The sequence below is a fragment of the Orbicella faveolata genome, unplaced genomic scaffold (genome assembly GCF_042242905.1).
Source record: "Orbicella faveolata isolate gen_17 unplaced genomic scaffold, um_ofav_v1 contig_35, whole genome shotgun sequence".
NCBI lineage: Eukaryota > Metazoa > Cnidaria > Anthozoa > Scleractinia > Merulinidae > Orbicella > Orbicella faveolata.
In genome coordinates this window covers 25,915,036-25,932,898 of record NW_028301564.1, presented here as the reverse complement: position 1 = coordinate 25,932,898, position 17,863 = coordinate 25,915,036, and the positions used below count along the sequence as shown (strand labels likewise).

Below are 17,863 nucleotides of genomic sequence, written 5' to 3'. Positions count from 1 at the left end.
ACGGGACGCTCTTAGAACACCGAGAAAATGTTCGTACTCTTTTGAACTTTTAAAATCCCACGACGGCTTTCCATGACCTTTCCAAATTTCCAATGAACTATGTTAAGCACTGTTGCTCTCAAAGCGTTGTCAAAATAGTCTATTATTTATGATATTTTCCCACATCATGAGGTATAAAACGTGTGCTAGTGTTATTTTTTTTTATTTTTTATTTACTGGAATTAAATCCGGTTTTTTGACTTGCCTGTTATTTTTCAGCTTTTGATCTTTTTGCTTTTCATTCTCAGAAATGTGCTATTCTATGACTTTCCATGACTCACACTTCAATTTCATGACTTTCTAGGCCTGGAAAATAAACTTCTAGAATTCCATGACTTCATGTTTTCCATGACCCGTGCGAAACCCACCGGGGGAGGGTTCTCCACAAAGTTTAATTAAGGGTGGCTCCGCCCCGAGGTCCAACCCCTGACCTTTTTGTATACTATTTTGACAGAAAAGGCATCCCTTTCACATACTTTCATAACTGGCCCATATTATGTATAAATCGCCATATTATGAATAAATTGCTTGTCATTTTCATGTACTACTTAATAAATTAACTGATCGAGCCATAACGTGTTCAAAATATTTTAGTTAAAGGCTCTTTTAAATAACTAAATGACAGATTTCCCTACCCTTTCATATACCTCAATTTGTTAATTCCCTACCCTTTTAGATGCCCCATTATAGTGAATTCCTTCAAAGGGATGAGACGGAGGGGGAAATTGTAAATAGTTTTCAGCCAAGGCTAAGACAAACTTTGAAAATGTCTGCGAGATCTTTTCTTGCAATTTGACGTCACCTTACTCGTACGAGCGTGACTCATTACAACACCACTTTTATAGTTACAGAGCACATACAGCGGAACTCGGATTTCTCGAACCCTCATCTTTTCGAATCTCCCGTAAACGCGAACCAAAAGTCGTTTCCCGTCCTCAGTCGAACACTGTAATTTTACACCCGATTTCTCGAACTATCCGATTTTCCGAACCAATTGTCGTTTCCCTTGGAGGTTCGAAAAATCGGGATTCCACTTTATCTAGTAATTTTAGCAAAACTAGACAATGTGTGTTAGTTTTACATTAATGAAAAATCATTTTCATGATAGCGCAACTTAAAGCAGTGAAGTAATTTTTGTTTACTTATATATTTCGGTAATGACGTCGCGCAGGGATCGTACGTAGTTTTGACCAGCAAAATTCTTGACTTTTTCAATACCTTCAGAACGACCTTTTACAACAAATTATGTTTGTTTTTTCTTTCAAGACTTAAGCAAGATGCACTTCTATTATCTAATGCACTGGCTGGAGTTTGAAACAGAAAAAAATATACTCCAACCCTTTTCCCATTTTTCGTATATATATTTTTCATTTTCTAGACTTTTTTCATGTCTGGAAAACTAGTTTGCAGATTTCCATACTCTTTACAAACCTTGGCCAGGTTTTCGTTAAAATAAAAAATCGTTTATTCCACTTTTTTGAACGACGTGCAATGAATTAAGCAGTGGAAGTTACAGCAATAATAGTGCCATGGCAACGGTGTTTCTGCTTACAGGATGCTGTATCCAAATTTGAGGTTGGTAGGGCTAATTTATCGGTTTTAATGAGATTTAGTTTCGTTTGTTACAAAGCAAATGTTCTTTAAATCTGATCTTCTGGTTGAGGGTGGTTCTCAAAAGAACTGTTGTTGGTGAGTGACGTTTCGACAACCTGAGCGGAAGTCATCTTCAGAGCCTTGGGATATGGTGGCAAAATAAGGTAGGTATGACCGAAAAAGGACGTCAGCAGAAAATTCCCTTTGAGTAGACTGATCAATGCTGCCCTCGAGTAGGCTCTCATCTTTGGGTTTCGCGTTCATTTCTCAGGCTTGGCTCGCGGCTTCGCCGTTCCCACAAAACCCTAAACAAGGGAGCCAACTCGCAGGCCACGTCCAACGGTAGTAGGCACATAACAAATATTTGTAAATTATATTTATGTAGTCAATACGTGATAGAACTGCACACCGCTACTGTAGGAACGACAAAGCTGCCCTACCTCCTTCAGTTCCTACTGTTTAGTTAGGATTTCAATAATCTTGCACCCAGGCCTCCCACGGCCAAGCGGAAGGCGTCAAAGTGAGTGAGATCTGGGTAGGAGATTAAGATTTCAGTAGAGGACGAGTCAGGTGTGATACGTAAGGCTGTTACACGAAATAACAATACTATTTTTAATCTTTCTTTCTGATTCTGTAATTCTTCGCATTCACATGTTACGTACAATCTTTATACCATGCCAACACCACGGAATTCTCATTGTGTAAATTTATTAATTGTGTCATTTAGGAAACCTTTTCTAAAGCAGCAAAAGTGTACGGCATACCTTTCTCTGACCTCACTGACGGCGTTTTTTCTTATGATAATCGTAAATATTTTCCGTAAATGGACCATTTCTAGAAACTTAATATACTTTACACCGTGTGTTCTTGTCTCGTTACGGGCTCATCTTGCTTTTTTTCGGGAAATAACAATTCAAAGGCGTCGTGAATTTCAGGAATCATATCCGTAGTCGTCATGTTCCGCCGGTACTTCGCGAACGCCAGTCTGTTGCAGGTTCTTGTAAGTGCGCAGGCGCCATAGGCTGCCACCAAGGATCGACCATAAGCGCATGCCCTGTAAGTGGATGAGAAAGAAGACTGTTGTTACAGAGAAAATGTTCACCATCCGGTGCCTTTATAGTACAGGTATTTTTTTTTTTTACTAGAAAGATGATTCTTACGCAAAAATTAGCATGCACTGACAAGGGGCTTCGAATGCTGTTTAACTGTCATTTTTTAACTGATGGCTGACATCTAAAATCTGTAAAATTAAAGCTACTAATAGCGGAGAAAAGGCCGAAAATTTAGTCTGAAAACTGTGATTCCAGGGCCCCTGTTAGGCACGTTAAGTAAATTAAAATAAAACGTGAAATCCCTACAACACTGAATTCAATTTTCCAAAGAGGATTAACATCTTATTTGTTAACTTAAGGTGGTATGGTACCCTCAATATGGACCAAAAAGTTTGTTTAAATATGGTGAAGAAAGATCAATTGTGTGCTATTGCACTCAAGAAGAGAAATTAAATTTCTAGAGTTTTACTCAAAATGGTTGCTATGGAAACCAGCCACAGCCTTTTGAAGTAGTGTTTTATAGTATTGACGCCAACACTTCCTGCTCTTTTACAAAACAAGAATTGACTGTCAAATAAGCTTATCATGTAAGTTTCTGTTTTGTTCTGTGATATGAACCTAAGTTTTGACCGTTAACTCTTATTTTCAGTGCTTTTTACAGCTTTATTTGGCAATAACCTTATTTTTTACCACACCCAGTGGACAAATCATCTCATGTCACGTGACAGACCTTAAAATGTTACGATTTGTTTGGTTTATATCATCATGACACTATTGGTCTTTGATGAGCCCAAGTTTCAGAAATTCTACTTAAAAACCTTGCAAAGTAGAAATGTTGGCGCGAAGTCAGTCGGTACAAAAGTAAACTTTTGAGAAAAATGCACTTTAAGTTTCTTACACGGGGTATTAAGCATTTAACGAGCCACAAATAGTGGGGGGGGGGGTGCAGATTGGATCTCGGGGGAGGGGGTGCAATGGTTGTTCTATTTTGTAAAAAGTTACCGCAGTTGTGGGAAATATTCCTTGTCATAAGGGAAATGAATGAGCCTGTGATGGCAATTTGAGGCAAAGCTTTTCACAAATAATTATACCAATTGAGTTGTGCATGTCTTAAAAGTTTTTTCTAAATAGTTTCGTTCATATAAGTTAAAAATAATCTATATTTTTGGTCACATTCTTATAGTAAACAGTCGTTGCTATGGCCGTTGCCATGTGAAAAAACTTATACCACTGTGTACTTTCCTTAAATTTCACACTCATCTGGAGGGAAATTCGGCAAGATCGTTTCAAAATGTTTTTGACAAGTCCTCAAGGGTCTTAAGTCTTGTATTTCCAAGAAATTGAATTTTTCATGAACATCGCCATATTTTAGGGTACCATACCACCTTAACGGGGTCTTATACTCTCAGATATAAATTTTTCTCTAAAAAAACATTTTTTTGGAACATAAAGATTCAACATCCCTGTCCATTTGTAAATCGTATTTTGAAACGATTTTCCTCTAATTACTCCCGAATTTACGTTTAAATTAAGAAATCTGAACACTTCTAGCTATATTTCAACATAGCAACACCCATAACAACCATTGTTTACAGTCTAAAAGTACTCACAAAATGGATTCAATCCAGTACATTTTAATGATACTTTACACAAACGCTTTAAAGATGTGTAGCTATGAGAATTTTGCATCATGGTCCTCAACATTGTTTCTTCTACTATCTTATACGCTCCTTATACTTGGTTAACATTTCTATGACTGGTGTGTATTCAGGTGTTCAATGAAACATTTATGTAAGATCTTTAAATATACCCCTCCCCCTGCCCCTAACCTCCCCCCCCCTAGTTCACAGGGCTAATTTGGGCTCACGGAGACCGAAGTAAAACTTTAAAGCCCTATTTCTCAAAATGACCAAATAGATGGATCATCAATATCTTGGACACGATATCTCCACTGCGTTTTAACCGAATGTTGTCAAATTTTCAACATTGATGAAGGACATAATTATCTAGGTCTTAAACCTCCAAAATTTGCAATTTATGAAATTTTTCCCTGTTATTTAGTTAATATAAAAGAAAGTGAAGAATGATCATCGCAGTTAATTTTCCAATTTAAGCAATTGGAAAGAAGAAGCCTGAAAAAAATCAGGGCTTCAACTGCGGTTGTAGATGAGGGCAAAATCAATGAAAAATAAAATCAGGGCTTCAACGTTGAAGCCCTGATTTTTTTCAGGCTTCTTCTTTCCAATTGCTTAAATTGGAAAAGTAACTGCGATGATCATTCTTCACTTTCATCTACAACCGCAGTTCATATATGAGTTATTTCATATAAACTTCACATCATTTCACTCCTCACGGGAAGATATGAACTCAACTAATTGACCTCGCTCCCAATGTGTGGCTTCATAGTTCAGTTGGTAGAGTATCGCACCGGTATCACGGAGGTCACGGGTTCGAATCCCGTTGAAGCCCTGATTTTTTTTTTTCAGGCTTCTTCTTTCCAATTGCTTAAATTGGAAAATTAACTGCGATGATCATTCTTCACTTTCATCTACAACCGCAGTTCATATATGAATTATTTCATATAAACTTCACATCATTTCACTCCTCACGGGAAGATATGAACTCAACTAATTGACCTCGCTCCCAATGTGTGGCTTCATAGCTCAGTTGGTAGAGCATCGCACCGGTATCGCGGAGGTCACGGGTTCGAATCCCGTTGAAGCCCTGATTTTTTTCAGGCTTCTTCTTTCCAATTGCTTAAATTGGAAAATTAACTGCGATGATCATTCTTCACTTTCATCTACAACCGCAGTTCATATATGAACTATTTCATATAAACTTCACATTAGTTAATGTAGTTAATATTAGTATACTTTTTCAACATTTCACGAGAAAAACCCCTTCAAAACACTGTTTTCTGAGGTTTGTCTCCTGGACAACTTGCTTATGGACAGGATGAACTTAACTCCATACTTCTCGAACCATTCATTATTACGTTATCGTGTTTATAATGAACACCACTTTTTAACGCTTAGTTAGTTATTCATTAACTATCGTGGCACGTGACCTGGAAAAGCTCATTTTTGAAGTCAGAGTGCAAAGTCCTTTAACGTGATACCAAAACTGTTCCACAGAGTTGTTTTGCAAAAAAACAAAATTTTTAGCTATAAGACCACCTTAAAGGCATGGGTTTTTTTTCTTTTGAACATGATATCTGGTATGACAAAACAGTTTTTGACTCCTGCCGTTTTTTTCAGCTAGCTAGCTTCGTCGATCGAATCCACAAACAAGGTACATCTTCCCTCACTAGACCAATGCTAGCAGGCCGACGAACCTTTCCCGCCAAAAACCCACGTGATCAAAGCATGCATCCAAAATGCGTGCGAAAAGAAAAACATGGATGCAGACAGGTGCAGGGATCGGTAGCTTCACAGACATCTTGGTCATCTTTCCCGAGCTTTCTACAAAAACTCTTCTTCCACCACTCTCAGACGTCAGTCTATGGTTGGTTAATTTCTTCTTTTTTGTCCAGTCTTACTTTAAAGTGGATTTTTAAAGTGAAGAAGTCAATTTCTCTAGCCGTTCTACTTTGGGTCTTATGTCGACTTTCTCGTCTTTACAGTTTCCATTGTCGCAAATTTTTATGTGAGTTCTGTGATCAGTTCTGACAGCAAGTGCCGATAAGGAAAAACATCGCCTCACTAGAAGCGCAATCAATAACTTAAAAGTGCTTTTTGATTTTTGTTATAATATTCTGTTTGAACTAATTTCAAATTTAGAAATTAAAACCATAAGCTACCAGGTAAAAGAATTTATTGATCAAATTTGAGGGATATAGTTTCACTGGAAAAGCCGTGATTTCAAAAGTTCTTCCTGGTATTCTTCCATATTCATCTGTCCGTAAACTGAAGCTGCAGTCCACAGGAGAAGTACTTGTAAGGATCCTCACCTCCCTGCAATGCTTTTTCCTTGAAACTGACTTGATTGATGAGATCGTCTACGAGGCATTCTTATCTTGTAATTCATAAAAATTTCAGAGCCTTGGTCTTCTTTAAATTATTGGACATCAAACTCCAGACCAATTTCTCATATTAAAATTTGTGCTCCATTTGCCTTCCCCGCCCACCCCACTTTCAGACCTCGAGTTCAATTCCAGGCTTTTTCATCATTGATCTATCCTTATGACTTTCTAAAATTCGTTTTTTAAGACTCAAATCTTGACGATTGATGACAAATTTGGTTATTAACATGAGAGAACATAAATACCTTTCATCTTTACTCATTTTCTTGAATGCCATATCAGCCCAGTGGAAAAACACTCCCATAGAACCAGACAAAAGGTCACCTTGCCCTCCACAACGTCTGTTGCTGCCTTCTGTAGTGCAATGGACCACTGCGCAGGAATAAAAATAAATTATTGCAATAATTTTATCAAAATAATCAAAGACCCTTTCAGTGTTTTCCACACCAGCAGTGAAAACATACAGTAATACAGCTGAAGTGTGAGGTTAAGATTCCCGCCATAAGATTCCTCTGCTCAAATTTTAGTGATGTAACTATTTTGTGCTTGTATACTAGTAAAAAGTATACAAGCTTTGACAAGCAAATGTAGGAAAACTTCAGGTAACAGTGACTACATGTACACGCTTTTGTTTATGAGTTTCAGAACCTCAGTAGAAACATGTTTTGCCTAAAATCTAAAGTTAAGAGATGAATAAGATGCAAAATTCAAATTTTGCAGAAATAGCTTGAACTGTAATAATATTATAGACATTCCTCATGCAAACACTGTTAAGCGTGCCATCTGATGCTGGCACCCATAGCAAATATGGCAAAGGAAAGCTTTAAGGGTCTATTGCAGAACTAACACAGAAAGGGGCCAGTTCCAGGCCACTACTTTTAGAGCTGTCAACAATCCTTGTTATCTGTGTTTTCCCATTTCATAAGTAAATGGTTAATCATTTCTTACCATCTTTTCCATCAGCAAGAATGTCTTCTTGTCCTTTTCGACATATTGTGACTCCACCTAACTCTCTGCACAACTGTGTCACATGATCTGAAGTGTCTATGGAGGGGTCGGGTTCACGGCCAAACTAAGAGATTTCCAAGCAAATTGCAGTAAGCACAAGTAAGAAAAACAAATTTACCTACATAAGCAAGACACAAGCATTAAATTATAAAGATTATGATTGTTCTCAATATTAATTAGTACAAAATAATTCATCATTTTCCTAACTGATTACATGTACCATACATTTTGTTATGTTAATTGTGACAATTTATATTTAGTGTTTGCCACCACATTGTTTCTTATTGTTGTCACCTGTGAGCTTGACATTGTCAATAATATTCCATTACCAAGCTGTATGTAAAGGAAAAAATGGATGCTGATCATACTAATCCTAGGAGATAACAATATTACTTGCCTAATGGTACTCAGTGGACTCAGAATAAAGTAATTATCTGGGTTTAAGCCTGGATGGGGCCCTTGCTTGTGCATTTGGGCAAGAGGTTTCACTATGACAGCACTTGGTATGGCCAGGAAATTCATATAAAATGGCACAGGTAAATTCTTTAAGCAGCATGATAAAAATGTGACAAAAATACCCATATCCACACCACGGAAAGTCATTGGAACATCTGAGGAGGGTGAGGGGGAGGGAGGGGGGGGGGGGGGGGAGAGGGGGTGGCCTGGGTCTCAAAAGTCCCAATTTTTTAAGAATAATATGAAGCTACAGTGGGCAAATATTTTCCCAAGGCGTAGAGGTTCAAACCAAAAAAAAAACCCTTCCTCACAGTTAATTATCTTCTGGAACAACACAATGCAAAAGGTAACCTGTAAATGGACAGTAATTCTGATATACTGTAGGGGAGCAAAGGTTTCTCTAGCCATGCTAAATGCTAAATCATGCTAAATCTTGAGCTAAGTGCCAGTAATTAACACATGATAATACAGATTTATTTAATTGAATATAGTTTTAAAACATGTTTTTTTTCTAGGTAATGTATTAGATTTACCAGCACAATATATAGGTGTTCAATAAAAATGTTTTCATTACTTCTTTGAAGGCATTGAGGATATACCTGTATTACACAAACAAAGCTAGAAAATCAAATTCACCATTGTGCTGTACAGTCTTGTAAATTCCATAGCATTTGGTGTAAGAATTGCTTTGGTATAATTCTTGATTATGTCAGGGTATGATGTTATCATATACAGTCCATCCTAATGGAACAACAGAAGCACAGAGTTAAATTATTATTAACCATAATCCTAGCTAGATTAGCCAAGCAACTGTACATCAATAAAGTTATACTTTTGGACAAGATAAATGAATTTCTGTTACCTCAAGCTCACCTGATTTAATTTTTCTGAGGGCTTATTTTACTCTCTTGTCACAGTCAGTGTGCAAAGAAAACACAAATCGCAAAAATCAAGAAAGCTTACTCAACTGCATCTATGACAAGGAGTTTTCCCTGTTCCTTTGCAAGCTCAAGCACTCCCTGTGGGTTAATAACACAACAGTAACATTACAAGAAGTTTCAAGATTTCTGTGCTATCGAGACAATTCTAATAACCTACAGCAAAATCCCTTTCTTGATACCAGTAAATGAATTTAAAATCTTGAAACAGATGAGATAAGTGACATTATAGATTTACCTTGACATTTTCAATGATTGTTGGGTTTCGTCCCATTCCTGGACCAACAACAAGGCAGTGAAGTCTTGAAAGCCAATCTTTCACCTCCTTCACTGCCGTTTTTCTATCTCTGAAAATGACCCGTTCAGGACAAATGAAGTCATAAAATCAATTACATGCACTAATATTTTACCAAAGGGCTACAATTTTTTTAAAGCCATTTTTTTTTTGCAAGGCAAATTTGTACTCAGAGAAAACAGGGCTTTCTCTGGGAAGAAAATTTGGCCTCAATCAACATTGCTATGAGTCATGGCTGGGAAAGAAAGGTTTCATTGACAGTTCAAGTTGTGGTCCAACCATAGTGATCACACATTCAAGCAACGATGATACTTAACAGTATGACATGACCTCTATTTTTGCAACTGACAAATGAGCCCAGCGATGGGTTGATAAATTAAAGTGGGCTGAATATAAATCCTTGATCACATAGGTCATACTGGGATATGAAAACTGAGATGTGTTAGGGAAAGTTATTTAACAATAATTATTTATAGTCAGGAATTTGGTCTGCTAATATATTAATGACCATGCAGACATGACCATCAGTTTAAACCATCACATTAAACCATCAGATTGTATCATTATTTTCAGTTGGTAAAAACAAAACAATCATCCTTCTCATATCTTCATTTCTCAATTGTTACAAAGGATTAGAGAAACATTTTGTATGCTACATCTCAATGTACTTACAAAAGTGGATGTACAATAAGTTCAGGGCTGTATGACTTTATCACCAAAGCTGCATCACTTGTGCAAAACACATGAGACAAATCTGCACCCTGCAAACAAACCAGGTAAAGTAGTGTGATTTTTAAGACAACACATCTTAAGACTCTGATCAAAGTTGAAAATGCTTGCTGGGATGTAATCTCCTTCACAGCTGTTATATAGGTCACTGTGCAACACTTGTCCCCTAGGCTTGATCACCAGCAGCTGGGACGCAGACCAGACACGAGAGAGCGGTGGAAATCGAGCCTATTTGTCCCCAGTAATAACTTCTTAACCCTGATACAAACTCTTGATCCTCATGGAACATATTTATTGTTTTCTGGCACTGCATGACAGACAATTACAATTCACAACCCTTTTCAAAACTACATGAAAGAAGTGAGAACCTTTAGGCAAACCAAAGTGTCTTTGAGAGCTTGTAGGACCTATTCACCATGCACATCATTTCCATTCATGAATAACAAGCCTGGTCAATTGACCTTTTCACGGTTTCTGACCATGACGTCATCTTGATTGGGGGCAAACACAGCAAAATTTACAGCTTAAATGTATGGGAAAAGTTAAAACTTCAATGTCCAGTAGTCTGAGAGTGGTTGACATTCTGAAGATTTCATGACTTACAGGGAAAAGATACATGTACCCAGCAAAAGTGTTTTTTGATCACATTTTGAGAACATAGATTTGCTGTGAGACGAGGAATTACTCTTTAGATTTTTCATACAAATGTCTCTAATTTTTCCTGTGAATTGTGGTCCGGTTCTAAAGACAAATGTATCAAAAAAGCAAAACCTTAATATTTTTGTGACTTTTCTAGTCAGGCTATTTCCCTCAAATTTGATCAGAACATTCTTTTACCTGGTATCGTTAGGTTTTAATTTATAAGTATTTCAGAAGTTGAAATGTCTGTGAGTTGTTAGACATTAAATTATTGACTTTTCTCATACATTCATTGTAATTTTTTCTGTATTTGCCTGTCAGAAACCGTGAAAAGGTCTATATAGGATATCCAGCCATCTTGACAAAACAATGCAAGCGTGGTCAATATTCCACTTATTTCATCAAATAAAAGATGAGTATTTCAAATTAATTAGATAAAATAAATCAGACTTACTGCTTTCAATGCTGATATTGCCGCAAAATATGGAGCACCTGTATACCTGTCAAAGGATTAGAGGAAGAAGGGATGTCTTTGAGGTTAAACTTGTCAGCTTTTATAACAACAACAAAAATTTTACAGGCAGAACAGCATATCCAGGCAAATAAAAAGAAAAATGGGCACATTTTAAGAGAACATATTGAAGTTGCTCTCCCGTGCCAATAACAGCGGCAAATCTTTGACATGACTTACTCTTGACATCCACCTATCACCCCTATTCTGCCCAGCTGTCCTTTGTGAGAACAGTTTACAAGAGCAGGGATGGTTTCCCTCACAAGTTCCAGACAGCTGCAGTGCTTCTTTGGAGACCTGACATGGCTGGTATCTGTTGCTGATCTGAAACGACCGTCGAGTTTATTTTCTCCCCCAGCGAAAGTAGTTCGTCTTTCCATGAGAAATCGAATTTTCGTGATCTTGCTAGGGATGAAATGCCTTTTTGCGACATGTAAGGAGATGTTACGGAGCAATCCGCTCATAAAGACAACGATATTCAAGGCATCTAGCATGACGTTTGAGAGCTGGGTCCTAGTACGTAGTTTACATGACTGTTACACCATGAGGTTAACGGTATGTGCCGCGCGAACTAAATGGCGGACTCAGCTGCAACGGCTTTCCACTGATTCAGTGTCTGACTATGGCTTTACTTGACCCGAAGTTTTATTCAAACAATGCTTTGGTTGTCGGGGACGGTAACTTTTCATTCACTGTTTGCTTAGCGTCTGCGTTATCAGAGACGTCGGTTAAGATCGTGGCAACATCTCTGGATTCGCGCGCTGCCTTGGCGAACAATGACTTCGCTGTTGAAAACATCGATAAATTATCAGCTTTTAAGAACGTGGAGATCTTGCATGAGGTAGACGCAACGAATCTGACTGGAAACTTTGGCCCAAGGATCTTCGACCGAGTGATCTTTAACTTCCCACATACTGGTGGAAAATCAAATATCGGCAAGTCGAGAGAGCTTTTGGAGCGGTTCTTTGCAAGTGCCGCACATCACGTTGACAGCAATGGGGACATTTGTGTGAGCCTTTGCCAAGGCCAGGGAGGGACACCTTTGGACAACCCAAGAAGGGAGCATGGAAACACTTGGCAGGTTGTTTCTCAAGCCGCTAAAGCAGGTTCGTAGTATAGCTGGTAGGTAGGTAAAGTCTGCGTACGAGCCAAGTGGCCCTTCAGGCCCGCCGGCTCTTATCTCCTTAAGTTGCATGAAACGACTAGGAGTATTTCTACTCCCCCTGGATGGGATGCTTGTCCATCGCATGGTTACCCCCAGCATTAAATTGGCCGGTACCCATTTGTACACCTGGGTGAAGAGAGGCACCGTGAGATCGTAAAGTGTCTTGCCAAAGAACACAACACAATGACCAGGCCAAGGCTCGAACACGGACCTCTCTGATCCGGAGGTGAGCGCAATAACCATAAGGCCACTGCGCCTCCACATAGTATAGCTGAGTATAGTAACAAGAGCATTTTGATTTCCTTTGCCAGTCTCCTCTTTGTCTCTGTTTTACCAGCAAAATAAATATGGGGTGTTACATAAAATTCAAATTAACTTTACGTTTAAGTCCTCCCCCCAAAATAAACACACATTTTAACAATCTATCAATCAATCACGTAATAAACCCACCCCCTTCCCCCTAAAAAATTCTCAGATGCAGAAATTCTTCTAAGCACAAGCTCCTTCAAGCGACATATGCTCAAAGACCTAGAGCAGTTTTCAATTGAGTCAGTGTCAACAGTAATCAGGCAATTTCTTTAGTTTTGGTTTTACTATGGTGTGAGATTGGCTAAGTAGTCTATTTGGTAAGTAATTGGGTTTGGTTTTGGCGTTACAATGCTCAATTGAAAACCGCTCTAAAGTAAATGTAGCCTCAAGCCCTCCATGGTAGGGCCTGCCTTGCATTACAGCATTTCTACGATGAGCATGAGTTTGAACAGAAATAAAGGAAAATATGGAAAATATCCAAAAATAATGGTCTAGTTTTGTTAAATACTACAATGTGAGTTTGCTGAAGCTATTAAAGAGGTGTTGGCATAAATAAAGTTGTAGATGTACTGACATGGATTTCAATCATGGAATCCAATCAAATTTTTAGTTGTTGATGCATTCTAGATAAATGGATAATTTTATCTGGCAAGTGAAATCTTGAGAGAGGACAAAACTGAGGAGGACTTGGTTTTGTCCTCTTCACTTTGTTTAAGAATGAAATCAAACCTGGCCAAGTGTGCGTGCTCCATTGGTAATCAAAATTCGTTTTTTACTTTCCAAAATTATAGGGCTAATTTTGAATGCTGTATATCCATTTAGAAGTGTAGATTATACTTCCTACAGAAGTGCAGGCTTTCGTGGACAGCTTGGTAAAGGTTTCCACACTATTAATGGACTTACTCATGTGTTTGTGCCTGGAGTGCCACTGGAAACTGTCCCAGACTTGCAGTAAGTTTCTTAAAAAAAGTGTCAGCATTCAATGTATCAAATAGATTCCATGTTGCCATACATCTGTTCAGTAATTGATCACAGATGACATCAAAATGTGGTAAGAACAGAAAATTTGCACACCAGGCCATAGCCGAGTTTGTCACTGATGTTCTTACCACATTTTGACTAATCCAATTGCAAGAATAACTTGACTCAATAAACAGTTGTGATGCATGTATTGATAAAAATATGGTTCTATCGTATCAACAATTATATGTATTGTTCACTCTTCAGTCTTGACGGTTACAATAAGGATAGTGTTTACATAACTTGTGATCGGACACATGCTTTCTTACCTAAAGGCTAATCTGCTTCATTTCTTGTTTGAAATGAAGCTTCAAAAAGAGACGGCCATTTCTGTTTATCTGTCATCTTTGATAAGGTTTTCTGATGATGGCCCACAAGTCATGCTATCCATCATCTTTGAATACACTATCACCATCAAAACCACATGAATCTCACCATAAACCTACTACGAACTGGGTGGAATGTGGAATGACTTGTAATTCCATTGACTAGACTAGCCTTTCAAAAATTGCCAAGTTGGCTTTAGATTGCTTTGCCATATTGAGAGCAGAATGCATGCACTTGTTGTGAGCTCCATCACATTGCACAGGCAAAGACAATGTCCATAGCTTTCTTCCCATGTCTTTTCTTACCAGTTTCCAATTTTACCTTTTTTATCTTAACCAGGAATTTTATTTCCAATTCCAAGACCATCTTAAGAGGCCTCTACCCAGAAGATGGTCTCAGTTGTGTGCCTGGTAATCCTGTTTCTATTCTGGTCAACAAGCTGAGAAGTTTCTTCTCAAATCACAATGTCTGTGATACAAATGTTGGACTATTTGGCAATTACAGCGATTCAGAAGACATATCAGTGAGTAGGATGAATCTGCAAGCCGAACATTTGAACACTCACGGAGAAGAGTTTGTAAAATCTCAGAAATCATTAACAGTTGCCAACATGCCACTTTCAAGCAGGGTTCTTCAAAAGCTTCAAGCAAGTTGTCACTCCTTTCTCATTAGTGGTACTGAGCTTGACTTCTTCTTTTCTCCATCCTCCTATACTCATCCCATTAGACATAAAATTGTGGTTGGTTGGACTTTCACAGAACCAACAACAGCTTCCAAACTGAAAGCAGATGTGGATGGTGTTCTACAAGCATTCACCAAAGAAATTTGTTGTTCTCTCGAAGACTTAAGAAGAGAAAGTGGTTGTCAAAGCTTATCACAAAATGATCCTCTTTCTGGTACAGCTTCAGTGGTATTTGAGACAGTCCAATTAAAAAGTGGAAGGCAGACAAAATTTGAAAATGCCAGAAATGCTGCTTGTGCAGGGATTGGATGTGAATGCAAAAATCTAGCTGAGCAAAAGAAGTGCATTTTTTGTAGGTTGGAGAGCCACTATCTTGGGCATAACATCTCTCCACAGGTTTCTATCAGTAGCCTTTTTCAAGCTTCCACACAAACTAAACTCTATCACAAAGAGAGGCTGTTGCTAACTTTGGGTCTATTGGATTTTGAGAAATCTCCACATGATTGTTGTGGTTGGCTCATGGAAATTGACATTGATAACTTGGTTATGGCTTTGTATGGGATTTCTGATATACGACTGCTGTGGTCAAGGGATCAAAGGTTTAAAGAACAGTTTTCAGGCCTAAAGGTAAGGCTATGAGTTCACTGTCCATTATTGTCTATCTGTTCGACACCATTCAGTAGTCTTAGTATTCATATAATTATTTGCACTCTTAAAACAGTCAAACCCCCAGTTGCAACCATCTCTTGTAAGCAACCACCTCTTCTCAGCGACCAGTTTTCCAAAATACCAAAAGTTTCCAAGTCAAATCACTACATTTGGAACCTCTTGTAAGTGACCACCTCTCATAAGTGACCGTGACCACTTTTAGAGCTTAAAGTTTGAAGTTTTCCTTTGTTTTTAACCTCCCGTAAGCGACCACTTGATGGAGCAAAAAATGGATCATAAGGTGTTGTAACATTATCGTATTCCTGGCTACATGTAGTACAAGAAACGGAAATCTCTCAATGGGAAGAACTTGATTTTTTTTCTTGAAATTGACTTTTACATGAATAAACTGTATAGTTCAACTGTATAGTCACTAAATATTAAATTTTCTTTCAAAAATTTTTATTTCACCTTGCAGTTAGAAATAATTATGACAATGTTATAGATTGAAAACAAAAATGATTGGGTGCTGGCTACCCAAAATAACCCAAGAGTTAAAAATGTCAGGCAGCCAGTTCAAAGATATTTTACATGTTTAGGTCAGGGACACAAACAAACAAACACTCACGCAGACACACAGTAAAAATGCAAACCCTTTCAGCTGGTAGCGTAAAGTTTCTTATTTACTTGTTGTCATTCTCTACATGTTGTAATAATTGATCTTTACCACAAGGACTAAACCATCTCTACCATGTACTGTACTACAGTGTCTACCATGTGAAGACATGATTGATCATCGTAGTTATGCACACAACTAAACAGTTGTGAAATTTGAGCCTGAAAAAAATTCAGGCCTGAAGGGATTCAAACCCATGACCTCTGTGATACTGGTGTAGTGCTCTACCAACTGAGCTATCAAGCCAACTGGGAGCTGGTCACCTTGTGAGTTCGTAATATACCTGTAGATGGTGAAGAATACAAGTGAATATATGAAAGATCATATATTTGAACTACGGAGAAAGATGTGAAGACATGATTGATCATCCCAGTTATGCACACAACTTAAACAGCTGTGAAATTTAAGCCTGAAAAAAAATTCAGGCCTGAATGGGATTTGAACCCAACTGCTTAAGTAGTGTCGACCATGTGGTTGAGTTTTGATAAAACTGGAGCCAGTTCCTTATAACTTTTCTATTGTTGAGTTATAAAATGGTTGTTCCAAGTTTAAAGCTCTATCATTCAATAATATTTTAGGTCAGTCAGCAGTTTCCAGACCTTGGGAAAGAGTTTGTGCCGTTCAGTCTCTTTCCTCCAACCTACATCCATGACATAAGTTTTTGGATAACTGAACATATGACAGAACAGCAGTTCTTTCAGGATATCTATGAAACCACGCAAGGATGTGTATGTGATGTTTGGTTCATTGAACGTTACCATGATGTAGGACAGGATAAAGTGAGTTACAATTACCGCATGGTTTACAGCTCATGTGACAGACCACTGAGCCATATCCAGACAGTAAAAATGCAAAACTTATTAAGGAGAAAGCTCTTGAATTGTGACGTTCAACTCAAATAACAATTTGTAGATACATGACTGTATAATGTACTAATGAAAAACGAATGCATTGGCATTTAATGTTAGTAAAATATTTTTTTATTGTAATCTTGAGATTACATGTAATTTGTAATACAATATTAGCTACCAGGTTTCAAAATTTTAACAAGTGTAAGCATTTTCAAAATTGCCCCTGGATAAAACTTCTATTGATACAAAATTTGTAGATATTAATTTACTGTCAAATTCAGCTTGGGCTTAGATAATGTTAGGGTTATGATAAGACTCCTGCCACTTTACCTTTATGATCTGGGTATCTATTTTATTTTTATTTATTTATTTTTTTGTTATAAAAGTCAGGAAGCTTATTACTGTCAGTTATGTCAGTAACAAGATTACCGGTAAGTGAATGATTGACCAACTAATTTATTAATAAATATTTTTGGGTCTGATGTTTTGTTATTATTTATTTATTTAGTAATAAACTTTATTGGTTTTTAAATCATAAGCTGTCAAAGCCAGATGATTTTTGTTTGGTTTTAAAAGCAAAGCAGCTTTTTACTGATTGTTACTGACTGAGTAACTCAATTGAGTGATTGACTGACCAACTAATTTATTAAGTTTGATATTGTTTTTATACTATTATTTTATTTAGTAATATTATAATCTTTATTAGTGATAAAATTGTAACCTGTTAGTCACATTATGTTTCAGATCAGTATCATTTTTTTTCCTTTTGTACATACATACATACATTTGAAAACTAATAAAAAGTTATTTCGTACTTGTTGCATGCATCTCTAATTTGATATTATAGAAGAGCTTTGAGTACTTTCTGAAGACTCTTTGTGTCCAGAGCTTCCATTAACTGACT

The 17,863-nt window shown here is 37.5% G+C and overlaps 2 protein-coding genes across 2 annotated transcripts; one reads left to right on the top strand and one right to left on the bottom strand.

Moving 5' to 3' along the window:
• Positions 1-2,220: 2,220 nt before the first annotated feature.
• Positions 2,221-11,790, bottom strand: LOC110043446 (ATP-dependent (S)-NAD(P)H-hydrate dehydratase-like). Its single transcript, XM_020748896.2, has 9 exons — positions 11,462-11,790; positions 11,225-11,270; positions 10,075-10,163; positions 9,346-9,454; positions 9,138-9,188; positions 8,806-8,910; positions 7,654-7,777; positions 6,951-7,077; positions 2,221-2,686 (listed from the first exon to the last, which is right to left on the bottom strand). Exons 1-9 carry the CDS (start codon positions 11,773-11,775, stop codon positions 2,485-2,487), a joined length of 1,167 nt encoding a protein of 388 aa, XP_020604555.2. The 5' UTR covers positions 11,776-11,790; the 3' UTR covers positions 2,221-2,484.
• Positions 11,791-11,840: 50 nt separating this feature from the next.
• Positions 11,841-17,773, top strand: LOC110043430 (ferredoxin-fold anticodon-binding domain-containing protein 1-like). The gene is made up of 4 exons (XM_089274266.1): positions 11,841-12,387; positions 13,547-13,706; positions 14,442-15,411; positions 16,687-17,773. The coding sequence occupies exons 1-4, from the start codon at positions 11,904-11,906 to the stop codon at positions 17,008-17,010; spliced, it is 1,938 nt and encodes a 645-aa protein (XP_089130392.1). The 5' UTR covers positions 11,841-11,903; the 3' UTR covers positions 17,011-17,773.
• The last annotated feature ends 90 nt before the right edge of the window (positions 17,774-17,863 follow it).